General features: G+C 39.8%; 1 protein-coding gene across 1 annotated transcript in view; it reads right to left on the bottom strand.

The window, feature by feature from the left end:
• CCNK (cyclin K) overlaps positions 1-20,237 on the bottom strand; it is a 28,162-nt gene that overhangs the window by 6,074 nt on the left and 1,851 nt on the right. The window contains exons 2-8 of the mRNA XM_079128531.1: positions 11,580-11,828; positions 11,039-11,120; positions 8,782-8,913; positions 4,152-4,257; positions 2,846-2,903; positions 1,943-2,112; positions 1,346-1,626 (exon numbers count right to left, since the gene is read on the bottom strand). Coding sequence (XP_078984657.1) covers positions 1,346-1,626; positions 1,943-2,112; positions 2,846-2,903; positions 4,152-4,257; positions 8,782-8,913; positions 11,039-11,120; positions 11,580-11,776 — 1,026 coding nt within the window. The 5' untranslated portion in view covers positions 11,777-11,828. The remainder of the gene's footprint in view (positions 1-1,345; positions 1,627-1,942; positions 2,113-2,845; positions 2,904-4,151; positions 4,258-8,781; positions 8,914-11,038; positions 11,121-11,579; positions 11,829-20,237) is intronic.

A 20,237-nucleotide genomic window follows, 5' to 3' on the forward strand; every position in this document is an offset into this window, starting at 1 on the left:
GGGATCTTGATTCTGGGGAGGAAAAACCCTGGCACTAACCGAACCACAGCTGACAAGAGTGTAGCCTCAAGCCAGTTGTTTTGCTCTGAACTGGCAGAGCTGGAGCATGACACCCAGTAGGTAATTCCTGCTCCCTCCCTCTCTTTCCAGTCAGACAGGATGCCTGTGTGCAGTGAGTTCCCAGCAGCCCCGAGCTCAGGCCTTTGCTCTGCATGCCCTCACGGCTTACTGATGAGTGCTCACCGCAAGGCTTTCTCCAGTGCCTGTGCACCACGGGGAACATGGACCTGTGCTCCATGGCCAGAAACCCTTGCGAATACGCTGCCTCGCTTACAGAACTGAACACCGAGGAAGAAAATGCAAGACACACTACTCAGGCAATCACTGCACAGTGGCTGGACAACTTGGGGTGGAGTAAACAGTCCTCACTTGGGGGTCAGGCAGCTGCACATCACTAGCAGCCACCATAACCCTATGATGAGGAAATACCCCGATGGTTTCGGAGCCCATTCAGAAATGACACAAGCAGTGAGGACTGGAGCAGAAGGAGAGAGCCACCCTGGTTCTCAGAGGCCATTAGTTTTGGAGATCCCTAAGGCACAATGGAAGGACTAAGAAACAGGTGGAAAAGAGACATAAAGAACAAGGAAGTGCAATTTTAATGCAGAAGTATCAAATGCTTTTCCAGGCTTGTCACTGCCTAAGCCAGTCTCTTCCCGACCTGTTACTCCCAAATTCCTGGGAAAGCTATTAATCTACTTGTTCTCTGTTAATTAATCCCTAATAATTAGATTAAGAGAGATATGACATTTTAAGACCCTATAATTTAGGGGATTTTCCAGCTACTGATGAGATACTGAAGGCCACCTCAGCCTGGAGAGCCTAAGTTTGACTAGACAACAGAAGACATCTTGAGATCACTGAATTGATATCATACTCACCACTCCCCAAATTTCCTTTAAAAGAGCAGGGAACCCCAAAGTTGCGTCTCTCACTCTTCAGATGGCGCTCATTCTCTCTTGAATGTGCATTTCTTGCTTTACTCCCACAGATGCCTCTCTCTTGAGCTTGCCCCTGTTCTCCCTTGAATGTGCATGTACATCTGCCTTCCTAAATAAACCTGTCAATGCCCCTCGCTGGTGTGCACTGAAATTCTTTTCTGTCATAAATCAAAGACCCTTTTGGCCTGGAGTCAAGTTCCCCTTCTCTCTCAAAACTCTTCGGACTCTTCTTCAGAGACAACACTTGTTCCCTGACAGCCCCACCAATGTCCAGCCACTTCCTGCTCTCGATGCTCAGTGCAGGACAGCACTGAGGTGTGCTGCTCCCCTGAAAGCCTACTCACCACAGCGCGCTTGGCCTGTCGGGGAGGACTGGGCTGCGGGGAGGGCTTCTTGGGTGGCTGTGTGGGTGGTGGCGGCTGCTGCTGCTGTGCTGCTGCCTGCTGGGAGTCCTTCTGCTGGGACTGGGCTGGTTCAGCGGAGCCTTGCGACGGTTGTGACTGCTGTACTTGTGGCACTTGTGGTGGAGGCTGGAGAGACGGGGGCTGCTGTAGCTGATGGGGTGTGTGATGAGGCATCTGCTGTTTTCCTTGTGAGTAAAGGTCCAGGATCTGGTGGCAGATATCTAAATGATAGCCAACAATCACTTACCATAGACAGACATTTTACATCAAATGTTACCTAGGGAAAACCCAGCTTCTACTCCCCAGCAAGGACCAGTGAGCAAGAATCCCATTCACAACCCACCCATCTTTGCTGTGCACAACACAAGTCTGTAGTTTGAGTTCACTAAAACTTTATGCTTGGACAAAGCAAAAATTGTATTAGAGAATTATAGATGTTTCTGAAAAATGGCTTACAGATAATTATTTGGGAAAATTCACTCTTGGGACTCAGGATTTATAGGGAAGACTCATCTAAACATGGAACACTCTTAGTACCTTCCAAAACATCAACAGGGACATCTTGAACGAATTGCTCCCACCATCTCCTGTACATGGGTTTGGAGGTCCATTCTTGTATTTCAAACTTGCACAAACGTCCTGCGAGATACATCACGGCTACTGCTATGATCTCTGGTTCCCACTGCAGCGACAAGGTGGTGCAGAGACTAGCTCAACAAGGAAAAAAAATAAGACTTCTTAAATTGTATAATCTAACACTTATGATTAAATGAATGCACGGAGATCAGAAGCCATATCTATCTGCATGTCAACTTGCTTAATCATCTAAATATGACTCAAGTGTTATAAATAAAAAAGCAAGTCTGTAGGTACCAAAATGAGCTACTTCAACCATAGTTCCTAATTCCTATGTTCTTTAAAGAACTGGAGTGATTCTAATACATGCAAACACTGCTAATTATGAAATACCAAAGAAAAATAGGTCTTTTAGTGTTGAAATCCTAGCCCCTACACTCCTTCAAATGAAATCTTATGGGAGGTCAAACTTCCTACAAGTCAAATTTGAGAGGAAAAAGCTGTTCTGCCTGTCACAGGGCAGCTGGTATCCCCAGTCACTAGCATTCTAAGGAACATAAACACTCTAACACCATTACAAGAAACCAAGTGGTCTCAAAGTATGCAGTTGCCAAAATATTCCAGTGTACTGGTCTGGACTTATCTTTCAAGTTGTCAATAAGATTTCGGCTTTGCACACCATGGGACATTGCTGTGCAAGAAGAAACCCCTTTGTGGGGAAGCAGATGACTTGGACTTTGGCCCCAGCTTTGCCACTGTCTCTTCATCCAAAACAAGTTAATTTTTTTCTACTGCATACTGAAGGATATGGATTAAATGACCCATAAAATCTGTTTAATGACATCAACATATGAACATGCATACCTGTCATTTACAAATGTCCATGCCATTTGAACCAACTTTTGAATTTTGTTTTTGTCACCTAGAAGTGAGGTAAAAAGGTGAATTAATAAGAACAGGGGGGAAAAAAGAATTCCAACAAGCAACAAGCTTTTATTTAAGCCCTACTGTGTATCAGCACAGCAAAGAGCTTTTCTACCTGAGAAATGAGGACAAATGACGTGGGTCCATATCCTACCTCGTTATTTTTCCACATGACCTACAATGAACCACCATTTATGGGAAACCTGGCTCCAAGGCTAATTTTATTAGTCTATTTAAAAAATTCTGACTCATTTTCCTGTCACCTATCACTTGGCAACTGGATGACAGAACCTGTTTATGCATAAAAGGAAACAGCATTAATGGTCATAATATTGAATTGTCTGAGCGAGCCTTGTCCTGGGTGATACACTAATACATCAGAACTTTCTGTTTTCCTCTTCTGAGAAGCATAAGGAGAATATCATCAAATTAAAGGATCTGTTATGGTTTAAATATGAAGTGCCCCCCACAACTCAGAAGACAATGTAGCAAAACGTGAAATGATTATGAAAGTTGTAGCCTAACTGGGGATTAATCCAGATGATGAATTAATAATTTGAAAGGACTGCTAAACTGGGTAGTAACTATTGGCGGGGAGGGGAGTGGCCAGAGAAAGTAGGTCACTCAGGGGTGTGCCTTTGGGGTTTACATCTTGTCCCATGGCAAGCAGAGCTTTTGTCATATGAGGGTGCTCGCCTCTCTATTGCACTCACGTGTGCGTGTGCTCACCTCTCTCTCTCTCTCCCCTCCTTTTCCTCCCTCCCTTCCTCCCTTCCTTCCTCCTCCCTCTTTCTCTTTGCTTCCTGGCTGTCAAGAGCTGAGCAGATTTCTTTTGCTGAGCCTTTCAGCCAAAATGTTCTGCATCACCTCATGCCTAAAGCAATGGAGTCAGCTAACCATGGACTAAACTTCTGAAACTGTGAGCCAAAATAAACTTTTCCTCTTCTAAGTTGCTCTTGCTGTATATTTTGGACACAGGAATAGAAAGCAGACTATCACAGATTTGATTTCAGAATGGAAAAGGTATTTTTTGCCGTGCAGGGAATTGAACCCATGGGCACTCTACCACTGAGCTACATCCTAGCCCTTTATATTTTTTTTAATTTGGAGACAGAGTCACAGTAAATTTGGAGGCTGGCCTTGAACTTTCAATCCCCCTTGTCTCAGCCTCCCAAATCACTAGGATTAAAGGCCTGCACCACCACAACCGGCTGGAAAATGTCTTTTAAAATATTTTCCTGCTTACCTTTAAGTTGTTTTGCATATTTGAGCAGGAATTGGTATGGATGTTCTACCTGTAAATCAAACTTTATGGTCTGTAGTAAGATTCTCTCTAGAACCATTACTTCTTCCTAAAAATAAAACGAATATTGGGACAGTATTTATAATTACAGGTCTCAAATAACATTAAAAAAAGTGAGCATTCCTATCTATTTTCTCTTCAATATCCTTTAACAAGTATTCTTTAACCTTTTCTCCTCTCTCCACTCAGGTTTGTGGACAGTGGTAAATTTTCAGAACATACCATACGGAAGATAAGCCAATCAGATGATTAACTTAAAAAATATTGGAAACAAAATAAAGATCCTTAGAAAGGTCAACTATTTCCAAACATGCATGATGAATCTCCTTTACAAAACAGATCTTTACTTGATAATTTCAAAATACTATAGTTTCTTTCAAGATTCTCTAGAAAGAATGTAATCACTCAAGGAATTTTCATAGGAAACTTGAAGCAAGGAGACATTATAACAGCCAGTTTTGCAAAAACTCAGTAAGTTGTGCTAGTGTGTGTGTGTGAGTGAGAGAGAGAGAGAGAGAGAGAGAGAGAGAGAGAGAGAGAGAGAGAGAGAGAGAGAGATAGATAGATATGGGGGACATCATTTTTGTGTTTAAAGCTTTCATTTATCTAAACAAACTGTTTCAGCACTGTCTACTGAATAAAGTACCATTTTTCTTTTCTTTAAAATGCAGTCTAAACCACACCCATATGGTGTATACTTGCACTTACACACATTTTTCTGTTCACTAGTACATTTAGCTCCTTCTGCACCATGATCAAAGGAACTTGGAAGGGAGTGGTTTCATTATCATTCCTCCTTTTTAAAAAAGTTTCTTTTTTTTAACATGTTCCTCACCATCCAGATTTTAGTATGATTTTACTTAGTAATCACTCCAAAACTAAACCAGAATAAATAAATAAATAAGTAAATCTATTGTATTTTGATTGGGAACTCACTAAATACACAGAATGACTAAGGTAAATAAAGATTTTTAACTATTTGAATGATTGTATAATTTTATTAAAATCTTTTCAGTCCTTTATTAATATTCAAGTTTTCTTCCCCATCCTCCATAGGGATTCTATGGGGTTTAACCATAGAATATATATATATATATATAGATAGATAGGTAGATAGGTAGATAGATAGATAGATATAACCCTCCCTCCCTCCTTTCTTTTTTTGGTACTGGGGATTGAACCCAGGGGCACTCTACCACTGAACTATACCCTCAGTCCTTCTAATTTTCTATTTTGAGATAGGGTCTTGATAAATTGTGTCGGTTGCCCTCAAACTTAAAATTCTCCTGCCTTTGCCACCCTGGTTGCTGGGGTCACAGGTGTGCACCACCATGGCCTGGCCTAGATATTTTATTTTACTGCTGCCATTGTAAATGGAATCTCCTCTTTTCTCATACTCTATACCTAGTTAATGTCCCTAAACAGGTACTTCTTGAATTTAACTGCTATACAGCCCAACACTTAAGGACAACGTGAAACACAGTCAAGGCACTCTGTGGGAAGAATGATTAGAGAGAATTGCTTGTTTGTGTCAAGGGAGAAAAGGCCTTTCTGAGGATGACAGCGCTCATCATTAGTAGCTGCACAAACACATTAACTCTGGGAAGAGGAGTCCTGCAGGTGGCTGACCTTCGTTCTGAAGTCCAGTGTTTCTTCACAGAATAGAGATGACCGTATAACGATTTACTATTTCCAATGGCATGGCAAGACTGAGGTTTTTCTATCCTAGTTTCCCAAGCATCTTCATATGAAAACTTTCTAAAACATATAAATATATACAAATCCTACCTTTTTTGTTTCCCCTTGGGACTGGGGACTGAACCCCGGGGTGCTTTACCACACTGAGCTGCCTCCCCAGTCCTTTTGGTTTTTTATTTTGAGACCTAAGTTTTGCTACGTTTCCCAGGCTGGCCTGGAACTTGGGATGGTCCTGCCTTAAGCCTCCTGGGTGACTAGGATTACAGGTATGTGCCACAACATCGGGCTGCTACCTTTTTTTCTGACTGTTTATTAACATTTGTTTCCAAGAAGCTTCAAATTTCTTTCAAATGTAGATATAATCTTTTTCCAAGTGTGCCAGTGGTTTGCGGTCTATGGCCACCTGGTATCATAAGACAGCCCAGGCCCATACAAAGTGAGCATCTGTATTCCAAATAGTCAATCAATTAGGTGACCGCAGGTCTCCTGCAGACCCTGTCCTCAGGGAGGCTCTGTAGCAGCCCTCTACTGGATCCCTGGGTAGCAGGTTCTCATAGCACTTCAATGCTCTTTCTTCTTCTTCTCCTTTTTTTTTTAGCATTTACCACTGTTATGACCAGACAGCCATCTGTATGATTATTTGATTAACACCTATCCTGCCACTCAACTCTACAATCCATGGCAGTAAAAAAAAATACGTCCGTTTGCCAGGAGTTTTACGTCTGGTGCTTAATAAAGTGGCTAAAAACAAATATTTGCTGAATACATGAGAAATTAATAATAAAACTATACCATTAGGCAAAAAAGTTCCACACAAATCGTAACTTCCCTCAACTACTTTCGCAGCTTCCCCCAATAACTGCCCTCCTTTCTACCAAGGAAAGCATCTCCCCTGCTCCCACGCCATGTCTGAGACTGCACATGCTGGAGGAAGGCACAGAGCTCCTCACTCCTGCAGGTCTAATCGGTACGGCCAGCCCCCATTTCCTGCTTCATGAAGCCTTAGTTACAGAACATCTGCTTCACTGGATCTGCACAGGGCGGTGGTTTCCTGATTTGATGGAACAGTGGGTACAGATGGGAAGGGGCCCTTCTCCAAGGCACCTTGGGACAGCACACACCAGCTGCTGCCATGAGCCTGCATCCTTCCTGGTCCTAGATGTGCATGACACTTTATCCTTAACCCTGGCTCATGAGCCACAAGGTTCATCTGTCCCATGTTAAAGCATAACGTGTCCCTATAGCTAGTCAAATCGAGGATATAGGACCTCACTACTCTGTAAAAATCAAACACCTACAGGCACAGAAAACACTCTCTAGTGGCTACACTACTGTTTTTAAAACTGCATTTCTGATTATTGTAAATAGGAGTACTAGCAGGTTTCAACTTTTGTAACTATGTTAGTGAGCTTAATAATTAAAGCCAAGGGAAAGAATTACCAACAATGACAATACATACAAAGCATTAGTATTAATTGCAAACACATTAGGTATAAAAGCATTCTGGGCCTCTCTTAATTCTGGAAAGGAATGAGGAAATGACTACACATTTCACACACACATGTATAAACACTGCTTGGCAGAGACAACAAGCTAGATAGGGAAGATAAGAACACAAACGGTGCTGGGCTTCATAACGTTGGCTCTTTTTAACTGTGATTTTGCATTTCCCCCATAACGTTCTTCTGTCATTTTTTAACAAGTATCTACTAACACTAGTCCAGCTACTGTACTAGCCCCAGATGCAGCCTCTGCTCTCACAGATCTTACACTTGAGAAGGGGAGTTAAATGTGATTATTTGATATAATTCTACCTGATGGAAACCTAAAAGCATAGTACTAAGTGGAAGCAGTAGAACTTAAAAAAGTAACATATTATATGATTCCAACTCTGTGACATTCTGGCAAATGCAAAACTTAGAGATGGTAAAAGAGCAGTAGTTGCTAGAGGTTAAGGGGACGGAAGGGATGAGTAGGCCGAGCACAGAGGAAAGTACACCATCGTCTACACCATGATGGAGGAAGCACATCACACACTTCTCCAGCCCCAGAGTGGATAAAACCAAGACTGAACATTAATGGAAACCAAGGACTTCTCTGCCTGAGAACACTGTGTCCAGGTGTAACAAATGTTCTACTCTGATGAGGGCTGCCAACAATGGTGGAAGTGCTGTGTACCATGGGCCAAAGGGGACACGGGAACTCCCATACCGTCCTCTTGATTTTGCTATGATCCTAAAACTGATTTTAAAAAATGAATTCTTAAAAACAATCATTCAATTACAAGCTGTGACAAATGTTATGAAGGATAATTAGTAGTGCTTTAAGGGTTACAAGAAGGTAACCTTGATGGGAATGAGGGTGGAAGAAAACTGTCATAGGTCCCTGAAAGTGGTATTTTGAGAAAGCAGTAAAAACGAGTACATTGTTTCCACATCATCTGCTGACACTGGCTGGCGCTGGGAAAGGACAAGACACATGGCATGGCCATGTCAACCGCGGGGGGGTCTGAAAATGCTGCAATAGTGATACTTTCAACATTCTTAACCAAAACCACCATAGCCCCTGTACTTCTGCCTGACTCAGAAGCTAGCTGAAATGGGACCCTGTCCTCTCCGCTGCACCTGGAAGTGGTGTGCTGACAGAAAGGGGAGGACTTTTGCTCAGACCCTTCACGCGTGTTACAGCCCTATGGTTGCTCAGCAGTCAGACAACACTACCTAATCTTCTCTCCTGTTTTACAAAGCAGAGTGCCTCCTAAATAAGGCCCTTTTAGGAACTTAAGGGGCTGGCAGACAAGGGTTGTGGCCATTGTCAACACAAAGAACCATATCATAGGAATCAAGATTTGAAGGCGGGAAGTTATAGTTCTTACCTTTGGATCATCTCCAAACTGGCCAAACTGTACATCGTTTAATAAACTACGAGCTGTTTTGATGATATCTTTACATTTTTTTGGTGTTTCTTCTACTTTCCCAGCCAGAAAGAGACAACAAGCTCCTGTCACCTAAAAGGGAGAGGAAAGCTCTTGATTTCTGTTAGCAAAGCTCACCCAGGAACAGTTGCCAGGATTTCTGACCTTCACTGCAATGCTGTCCCTCTCTCTCCTACCTTTCTCCTTGCCATCCATAAACATATTGATGCTCTAAAAGTCTAAAGGAAATGTAACACAGCTGAGAAAAAATTAAGGCTTTGTAAATTATTTGAAAAAGAGGAAGAAATAATTTTCTTAACAAAACTGTCACATAAACAAAAGAAAATATCAATAAGAAAAAACCCACAGAAATGAATTTCCTTTTCATATTACAATTTTAAAGATAACTTCCTGAACAATAAGCATTGTTCTGGAAAACGAATGAGCACAACTTTTGTAATGCATGTCCTGCCCACACTTTCTTTCCTTCCTGCCATGGTCTGAATATGTGTGTTTCCTCGGAGGTTGCACAATGAGACTGACTGCCAGCGTGGCAGTATCTAGAAGTGGTCTTACACGATGTGGTGTTCCCTGGTGGTGTATTCATATACGAACACACAAGTCATGTTGGGCTCATTCCACTGTCTTTCCTATTCCTGCCCCTTCCCTTCATTCCCTTTGTCTAATCCAATGAACTTCTATTCTTCCTCCCACCCTTGTTGTGTGTTAGCATCTGCATATCAGAGAGAACATTCGACCTTTGGATTTTTGGGATTGGCTTACTTCACTCAGTCTCCAGATCTATCCATTTACTAACAAAAGTCATTCTTCTTTATGGCTCAGTAATATTCCATCGTGTATATACACCACATTTTCTTTATCCATTCAGCTGTTGACACCTTTGTTGGTTCAAGAGCTTAGCTATTGTGAGTTGAGCTGCTATAAACATTGACATAGCCGCGTCACTGTAGCATGCTGATTTTAACTCCTTTGGGTATATACCCAATGGTGGTTCCATTCCTAGTTTTTTGAGGAATCTCCATATTGCTTTCCAGAGTAGTTGCAGCAATTTGCAGTCTAGAAAGGGGGTTTTTGGAAGGTGATCCCCTCAGGAATGGGAATACTGTTCTCCCATCAGGGGAGGACAAAGCACAAAGGTGCCCTCCATGAGGAACAGAACCTTACCAGACACTGAATCTGCCAGTCCCTTGATCTTGGACTTTGCAGCCTTCAGAACTGTGAGGAGTAAATTTGTTATTTACAGATGATCCAGCCTAAATGATTTTGTTATAGCCCAAATGGACCAAGACACTGTCCCCCCAGCTGCCTCAACCTGACTGCAGTCCCTGTGTCACTAAGGTTGGAACTGCTCTCTCTTCATTTTCTCCTGACCCACTCCTATGCTTCTATGTGCCACTCTCCACACAATCAGGATCACACTGGATGTCACTCTGCCAGGGGACAAAGCTCATTTTGATACTGCCTCCTTCTTTAAGAAATCATAAACTAGTGAGGAAGACAAGCATACAAATCAACGCAAAATCTTAAAAAACAAACAAACAAACAAACAAAAAATAAATAAAATGCCCTTTCTGTTAAGTCTAATTCTGTTATCCTCATCTTAACCAGTTCCCTGTTTACCTACTAAAGTCAAATGTTCCTAATTTGGCATTCAAGACTCTCCATGGTCTGTCTACCTTCCCATGCAGGGTTTCATAAGCCATTCCTGACGGACGGGGCTCCTACTGGGCTGCCTTCCCCTGCATCCGCCGGAGCTGGTTTCGGCTGGACTGATATCCTAGCCTATCTTGGCACACCTATACCTGCTATATGCCCAAGACTTAAACTGCTAGCACCTCCTCCCTTGCATGTTCCCTGATCCCTCCAACATGTAATTAATGCCCCCCTTGAATGCCACAGCCCCGTATCTATACCTCTCCTATGGCCTCACTTAAGTTCAGATTTATCATGGGGAAGGTAATAAGGGAGTACAATTTCAAAGTGCAATATGACTATGGTCAATACTTGAGTAAAAAAAGATTTGAATGTACAAAGTTCGACAAAGTTCAAACTTGATTTTTTAAATATATAGTTATCTACCAGATAAAAATCGACCCTTTCTGGAAAATAAAACAAAAAGAGACACTAAAATCAGTCCACCAAGATTAATGTAATAATTACACAAGATAGAGAATTACGACAAAATTCAAACACTTACATATCTTGGGAATTGCTTGAAGGAATGAAACATATAGAAGCGATGAAAATAAATTATTCCAGTTGCCAAGGTGTCATAGTGTCTGTTGTTCCAGTTAAGGACTTTAGTCAATAATTTTTATAAGTTATGTTCTTAGTTAAATGAAGAAAGAAAATAAAGCAAGCATCAAAGTCAGTGGCAAAGAATACCAATGGCAAAGCAAGTAGATGGGAATCTGAGGTGTCAGGATTCTGACATAAGAATTAGCACTTGGAAGTTCATGCCCAAGCCTTATGGCACACTTCAGCTGGAATCTTAATGGGTGCTGGATTTCCTTCAGGGGGCTGGTTGCTCAGTGGTTAAGTCTACACATTTAAATGATGAACCAGAAAAAGAAAAACCCCTGCAGAGCTAGGCAATCAGAACAATAGTAAAACCACAAGGATATTTAACAACTGTCCTAGAACAGAGAAATGATGGATATTTTATCTACAGTATCTAACTTAATTCTTGGTGGTGGGGGGAACCTATCTATAACAGATTCCAAGAAAAATTAGGATACAGCCCCAAACGTGTGCCCACATCAAAGATGAACCTAGCCCCCTCTCGGCGGTACCGGGCCTCAGTGGCTGGATCGAGTCCTTCAAGTTGTGAGGGTGTATGAGCCAAGTCTTTCTTATCCCAGTACCAACATGGTTTTGTGTGGTCCAGGTTTGCTGACGTTACTGAAGGGCTTGAATTTTCTTTATTCTCCTTCATTTATTGGAGTAGACTTGTTCTTTCCAAGAGGTTATCTGAAAACTTTAGAATCCTAGGAGAAAAATAAAGACACAAAGTTGGAAAGGGATGCTATACTATAGGTAACCCTAATCATTACAGGCAATCTATAATCACAGATTGCACTTGATTTTGGGTCAAAATTCCCCACAGAAACTATGCTATATCATTGCCAGTTAGAAGCCCAGGCTACCCTCCAAAGTCAATTCAACACACCCTCTGTGACTTTAATACTAATAAATCGCAGATGTTATGATAGCTTAGAAGATCATTTTTCTCTCCCTCTTGAATATAAAGGGTTAAATTGAGACAACATGCTGGAAGAAGCTAAACATATCTTATTTCCTTTCTGTCTTTATTTTTTTAAATATATTTTTTAGTTGTAGATGGACACAATGTCTTTATTTATTTTTATGTGGTGCTGAGGATTGAACTCAGTGCCTCACAAGTGCCAGGCAAGTGCTCTACCAGTGAGTCACAACTCCAGTCCCATTCTGTCTTTATGGATGGACACAAATTTTTTTCATGTTTGTCTAGATTCCATTCTTCAGTAGAACCTAGGCCTGTTTTATCCCCCCTACGAAGACTTATGCTTCAAAACTATCCCTCTCTTCCATCTATTATCAAATTTTCCCTTTTGTAGTTTACTTGATTTCACCTAGACACTTGAGCTTGTAAAAGGCATAGGATTCACCTAATTCACATCCAAGAATAAAATGAACTGAGCAATGTGAAGCAGGCACGTGTGTGGAAATCTGAGGGCGTGGATGAAGGAGGTGGTCCATGAGGAAGGAGGAACTTTAGGTTGTTCCCACTCTCTCATCCTTTTCCCTTTTTCTTCATTCAGAATAGATTCTCTAAAAGCTGCACACTAAGAGAAAAGAAAAACAAGGTGCTCATATAGATGCCACTCTAACAGGCAAGTAAATCCCTTGTGAAGTAGCTAAGGGACAATAGACATTTTCAAACATGGGGGCAGAAGGGTTCCAAAAGAGGTGGCCGGAGTCAGGTTAGTCTGGTGAGCAGAAAACACTTCTGTGGCCGTCTCTGGGCACAGCCCCACCAGTTCATCTGGAAGCCTAATTTCCTCTGTGTACCTGGCCTTATTTCTAATGGGAAAGGTGACATGGCAGAGTTGAGTGGTTTCCTCTTCCCACCTGCTAGTCCTAAAGGGCAGCTAAGGTTGTCCTAAGAATTTACACCTTTGTTTACAATACTGATTATACTGGGCAGTGCTTGGGGTCGAGGAACAGTTACCTAAAACCCCAGAAGCTATTACTGAGATACATTTCTCACTTATTGTATTGGCAAAAATCCAAAAGTTTGGCGATTTACTGTTGGCGAGGTCAGGGAGAAGCAGGTGGTCTCAAATATTGCCAGTGGGAGAACAAAACAGTACAACTATCACAGAGGGTAAGTTGGCCATAACTAACAAAATGACATACACATTTGCTCTTTGACTAAGCAATCCCACTGCTAGGAATCTTCTCTAGAAACACAGTCACCAATATGAAAATAACATATGCCCAATATTATTCACTGTAGTGCTATTTGTAATGGCAAATCCACATGTTCAGCAACAAGGAACTAGTTGAATGGAATATGGCACATGAAATTAGGCGCATACTATGAGGCTATTAAAAAGAATAAAAATGATACCATAAGGACTGGAGAGGTTTTCAGAATCGGCAAAGAGCAGGCTAGTTATATACAGTATGCTAACATCTAGGTAAGAAAGAAGAGGAAAGAATTGCTATTTTTTTGGTCCCTATTTTTTTTCCAACTTAAAAAAAAATTAAAAATTGGAAATGGGGAAGAACAGGATACAAAGGACAGGGATGGGAACAGGACATCACTGAATCTTTATATATAGCATTAGCTTTTAGAAAACCTTTTATTTTAAAATAACTGTAGCTTTATAGAAAAGCTATAAAACATTCAGGAATTAATTTTGGTACAACATTAAATGAACTACAGCTTTTACTTGGATTGAGTTTCCAGAATCTAACCTAGGATGCTATGCTGCATTTAGTTGCCATATTTCGTTGGTATTGTCTCTTCAAAAATCTGTTTGCAGTCTTCCTCATTTTTCATGCCGTAGTCAGTTTTAGAACCAGGCAGGTCTCTTGATTTCTTTTCCCATGAATGGAGTTTTAGGGAAGAATGCCACGAGATTAAGTGTCCTCCTTATCACATCATATCAGAGGACAGGTGACATCAGTGACTCTTTATAGCTGAGGCTAACCATGACCACTTGATTAAGATGGGGTCTGCCAGTTTTCTCATTGTAAATTATTATTTTTCCCTTTTGATTTTCTATTCCTCAGAAGCCAGTCAGTAGATTCAGCCCAAGGTCCTTACTGGAGGATAAGGGAACATAGTCCAAAGAATTTGTGGACATATGTTAAAACCACCGTAGTAATTAGTAAATACTTTGCAATGCAAACAAATATGTAAATACATTTTTTCTTAAAGATTCACCCACTAATTTTAGCATTCATTTAAGAATCCTCCCTGCAACAGTTTGTATGTATGTATGTGTGTATGTATGTGTGTGTGTGTGTGTGTGTGTGTGTGTGTGCGCGCGCGGTGTGTGTTAGACTGGGGTTTTGCTATGTTGTCCAGGCTGCCCTCTAAGTTCTGGGCTCAAGCCATCCTCCTGCCTCTGCGTCCTAAGTAGCTGGGGTGACGTCTGGCTGTTGTGATGTTCTAATGGTGATCTTCCATCTCACTCGCTCCTTCATGTTTATTTATTTAGAATTCTTTTATAAGAAAGATTTGTTCCTTCTCTCTCACTTATTCATTTATGTCAGTATAGACTTATAGGTATTTTATTCTTTGGGTTTCAAATAATACCATTATTCTCTTACTAAAACTATTTCACCACGGCCACTGAGAGATCTTTCAGGTTGGCTTCCAAGTTCCTTTCTAACTTTGACTTTTCAGTCATGTAAATATTTAAGTATTAATAAATGTAACTAAAACAAAAAAAAAATCCTAAAGTCAAACCCATGGTCAACCTAACTATACAGAAAATTATTTCAAGTAATTTCTGATGTTGTTACATCCTTAGTGAGATGTACTCTAAGGATAAAAAGAACCTCAAATAAATCTTAAACTTGATTACACTATCAGTAGTAGCATTAAAATTGTAATTTCCAACCCCCTTTTTTTGTATATTATAGGATATACAGAAGCAAATATGTAAATGTTAATGTTAGGAACCAAGATTTTATGTGCAAAGAAAATAAACATACATGCACAACGTTAAAGGTTAAGAAAAAAACTTATAATGCTGAATTTTAATTGAAAATATGAAAATAAATCACACTTAAAATATATATACATACATCCCAGTTCTTTCCACTTAGGCACAATTCCATGACCAAGTTTTAGTTCTTTCAAAACCATTCCCTCTAAAAGGAAGCAGGCTGTTTTCCAGTCTGGGGTAGGGGCTTCCTTGGGATGTAATCAGGTAGTTTACCAAGACAAAGGAGCCTTCACGAAGGTTGACCACTGGAAGGTTGACCACTGGATACGTTACAAATTTGAATATTAAAAAGAAAAATGGCTGTACTTGACTGTAAAATAGTAAACAAAAGCTGAGTCCATAGTAATATGTGTGGTGTGTGTGTGGACAAAAGTTTAACCTAAATTCAACTAAGCCTGTAGACTAACTTCAGTTTACAGTAAATACTGGGGTAGAACAAGTTAAATGGCATAAGGAAACTACTAATCATATTCAGAAGGTGGGATACTCTATAAGAAAACTGACTTGGTTTCTTCAAAAAAGTTAATGTGGCTGTGTGTGGTGGTAGAGGCTTGTAATCCCAGCAATTTGGGAGGCTGAGGAAAGAGGATCACACGTTTGAGGGCAGCCTGAACAATTTAGGCCCTGTCAAAATAAAATAAAAAGGGTTGGGGATGTAGCTCAATAGTAGAGTGTCCCTGGTTCCATCCCCAGTACCACATACACACAAAAGTCAATGTCATGAAGCAAAATGATGGTAAGGAGGAACTGCCCAAGATTTAAAAGGGCTGAAGATGCATAATAAATGCAATGAAAGCCTCAATCAGATCCTTTTATTTATTTATTTTTTTAACTACAAAAGAAATTTTTAACGATTAGGGAAAATTCAAACATGAACTGGATAATAAGGGAATCTCTGAATTTTCTTAGGGATAAGAAGATTATTATATTATTGCTATATTATATAATGATATTGCCACATAGGAGAATGACTTTATTCTTGGTTGATGCAGGCTAACATTTCAATGAAGTGTCACAATGTCTGTAATCTACTTTAAAACACTTTGGCTAAAATACAATCACATAGCAAAAGTGGCAAAATGTTAACATGTGTCCAGTCCAGGCCATAGATACACAAGTAGGCCTTGTACTATTCTTTAATGTAAGAACAAGTCATGGGGTAAAAATCAGATGGGATTCCTTAGGGGACCAGAGGGCTCTTTATTTCCTTACTGCCACCAGCCCATATCCCTCAGTAGCTGAGCAGTATTTGCTCACGTGTGGGTATGGGTAAGGTTTAAAAACTACAACAAAAAGAAAGTGCACTACTAAGTGTGTGGTTTATTAACTTTTACAAAGTAAACACATCTGTGTAATACCATTCAGCTGAGAATCGGAATACTGCCAACTTCCCAGAAGTTCCCCTCCTTCCTCTCCTAGTCACTATCACCCCTGCCCCAAAGATAACTATCTTAACCTCTATTCCCAGTTTTACCTGTTTTTGAAGGATGTGTGCAATGACATTGTAACACTGCTTTATATTTTCTTTTGCTCTACAGTGTGTGTGTGATTCAACCCTGCTGTTCCATAAAGCAGGTTTCATTTACCCTCATCACTGCAGAACAGTGGTTCTCAAGGACTCTTGAAAATGTCTCAGGACATCTGTTATACCTGGGGGATGGTTACTGGCATTTAGAGAGTAGAGGCTAAGAATGTTGCTGAACATACTACAACGCACAGAACAATCTCCCACAACAAGGAATTATCTGGCTCAACCTATCAATAGTGCCAAAGTTGAAAAACTGCTATAGTATTTTATTCTATGGATATAATACAGTTTATCCATCCATTCTACTGTGGATGAACATTTGAAACGTTTCTATTTTTTTGATATTAATAAACAATCATGTACATTCTTATAGAACAGAAGGCACCTGGCCAGTTGGCTAAAGGAATCAATATCTATGACATTTGTAATTTATGATATACTAGCTGGTAAAATGCTACTTTAAAATTCATTAACATAAAAGTTCTCTCTGTACTTATTCATTCAAATATTTACTGAGTCAGAACTCAACAGTATGGTAGGGAACAATACAAGTAAGGTGTTTGGCCCACAGAAAGCTTGCATTCTAGGGGAGAGGCAGAGAGAAACAACAGGGGAAGACAATAAAAAGCTGGTTTTGATGGGGGAGAAAAGGAGAATATGGTTCTATAAATATGAGGTTTGAAGAACTTGAAAGATAATTGCATGGAAAGGTCTATCAGACAAATGGGTCTGTTGAAATCTAGAAAGAACATATCTACTTAGGATTTGTCTATGTAAATGTAGCAACTGTAAAGTTATGGCCAATGACAGAGGGCTAGAGAGAGGAAAATAAAGGTCTGCGAACAGAACTCTGATGACCCTGTATGAAGGATCACCAGATAAGAAAGGGAAGGAATGGTCCAAGAGGTAGGGAAATTTGCATTATTAGTCACACAAGAAACCAAAGTATATCAACTTTAAATCAGAAGAGGTAGTCAGCAGTGACAAATGCTAAAGAAAAATTAAAAGAAAAGAAATTAAGGAAAGATTACTCAAATTGGTGGTTTGTTATTAGGAAAAGTGAAAACTGATTGTGGTGTCTGTATAATTTTGAATATACTAAAAACACTTTGAATAGGTGGTTCTGTATATGATGTGAATTACAGCTCAATAAAGTGGATAAACAAATACAAGAATATTTTCAGAGTACAGTGGGGCAGAAGTGGGGTTTTAAGGAATGAACAGGATATAAGTTCTTCTGAGGCACCTCTTGCTCAAAGAAGTGACAAAGTGAAAAAGCCGAAGGCAGGTTTTTGTTGTCCCCCTACCCCCACCTGCACACCCCCAGCGTAGAAGAAAACAAAGACTGTCTGCAGTCAGAAGGAAAAGAATCACTGGAGGAGGATACCCAAACCTTAAGGAGGGGGTTAACTGACAAGGGATACTAAAAAGCACAGTGAGGAAATGTGAGAAAGGAAGCTCTTTCTCTAAAAAGGCAAGAAAAAGATGAAGGAAGATATAAGAAGAAATGTTTTAAGGAGGAGGAAGTAAATCCTAAAAGAGGATCTCAGAGTACGTCCATTTTCTCCAAGTAGATTGACATCTGCAGAGAGCAAAGAGGCAGAGTAAGGGAAATGGGTTAGGATTAACCCACTATGGAGGATATAAGGATGGTAAGAATCTCAGTTACACAGTGGATGCATTGCAAATATATTCAAGTTAGTTTTACTATGCTATCACTGGCCAAATTCCATGCTAAATATCTAGAGTAGACTGGAACAGAACAAACAATGTATGAAATCAGAATAATGTGCAATCAATGTACATACACAGATAGTAACAGTCCTCTAAAGCATCCATCTTACTGAAAAAGTGCTTACCTCTGTTCTATAACCCCTTTCTCTATTACTCTTCAATTATTTTTTCACAAGGTCCTGAAGTTATAAATTTTATTAGCAGTGATTACTGTGAAAATCACTGAGATTTATGAGATCCACAAAAATGAAAATCTCTCAAGCAACATGTTAAGATGTTTTAGCACCCCTTCCGGTAATGTGTTTTAGATATATCACTTTACATAATGAAATATAAAATGCATTTTCAACAATTAGAATTATGACAACAATAGTAATGGTCACCACACAATTCTCTGACCCAGTACATAAGTTCTATTTTAATAGCAGTACTCAGTTGTTACTAACCTTCATTCTGACATTTTTATTAACAGGACCTTAGTTTAGAAAGCAGCCTATGGTGCTGCTATTGGTGTTCACATAATTATTGTATTATTCTTAGATTTAATTTTTTTTGTGTTATGTTTATCTCCTAGATCTGCTATATAGATGGCACACACACACACACACAAAAAAACCTGAATGAAATCTACCTTTTAACAACTGTCTCTCCATCTAGCTTCCTAAGTCTTGAAAACACATTTTCCTTTTCTACCGACTGTTTTTCAAATATGTGAAGATAATTTTTACATTCCCTTCTTTTCTTGAGGGTGAAGAAACCTAATGATTTTCCAAAGATGGTTTTGAGAGTTTAGTATTAATATTTAGGTTTTCCCCTAAATATTTTCAAAACAGAAAAAATATACTTCATATGATCTGCCCAGCATAAGGGGGGAGGAAGGCTAGTAAATTCAATAAGATGTCCACCCTAAGTCCACTGAGTTGCAGCATGCCTGCAAACTGTTTTCTTATCCTCACAATTTATCACTGAGGAAGTAGAGTCAATGGAGCCAGAGACATGAAACCACCTGTCACAGTTAGCAAATGGCAGAGGCACAATCTGTATTACTTCAGACTAAGATACTGCTGTCCCTCAATCTGGACACTACTTTGTTTCTATAAATGGAACATTACATCTTAGAACCATATTTGTCAAGACAGGTCTTCCTCATCTGAAACAACTTAATTTTTGTAATGTAGTCACTTCCAGTAAGTTCATACTTTGTCAGTTTTGGTCTTTAAGGACTCTGGGTGTCATCTGACATGCTGCGTACTTATCATTCAATAGTTTGAGTGCATTCATTACCTTGAGAATCATGCTTCTTACATATTTAGCTAATAATTAAAAAGTTCCCTTTTTTCAAAAGGGCAAAACCCAATCCTCATAGAGTCTCTCTAAAGATCTCTCTTCCAGGCTAACAACAATCTATTAATCAATATTTTTGGTTTAGTAATCTGAGAGGATATAAATCCACTTAACTATATCTTATCCCATGTATATTTACTTCTTGGGTCTACTAGGCGAGATTATGTTCACTGTACTAAGGAAACCTAAATGAACTTGTGTCCAGCAATCTCTCATTTACCAACAGTCAACAAATTTGTAACAAAAGGAAATGTTATTTGTGTCACCTGGCTTTTTCTTATGGAAGCTCTGCTGGTTTAAAGGACTTAGCTCTCCTTTCCCAAGTACTACCACATGCTCTTTTTTGGCCCTTCCAACAATTTCCTAAAACAGATTATTAGTAAGTCCTTGTACCCAAGTGTCAATTAATTGCTCTCTGTGAAAACAGACATGCCAGACCCTAGTTCTCTACACTTTTAGGATTCCTCAAAGGCTATGAACGACTTTACAGTCTTATGTGCAATTACTCTGATATATAATTTATCTAACCTTAAAAATACGAATTAGATTTAATCCAGTTAGTTATT

Source organism: Sciurus vulgaris, assembly GCF_902686455.1.
Source record: "Sciurus vulgaris genome assembly, chromosome: 2".
Classification (NCBI taxonomy): domain Eukaryota; kingdom Metazoa; phylum Chordata; class Mammalia; order Rodentia; family Sciuridae; genus Sciurus; species Sciurus vulgaris.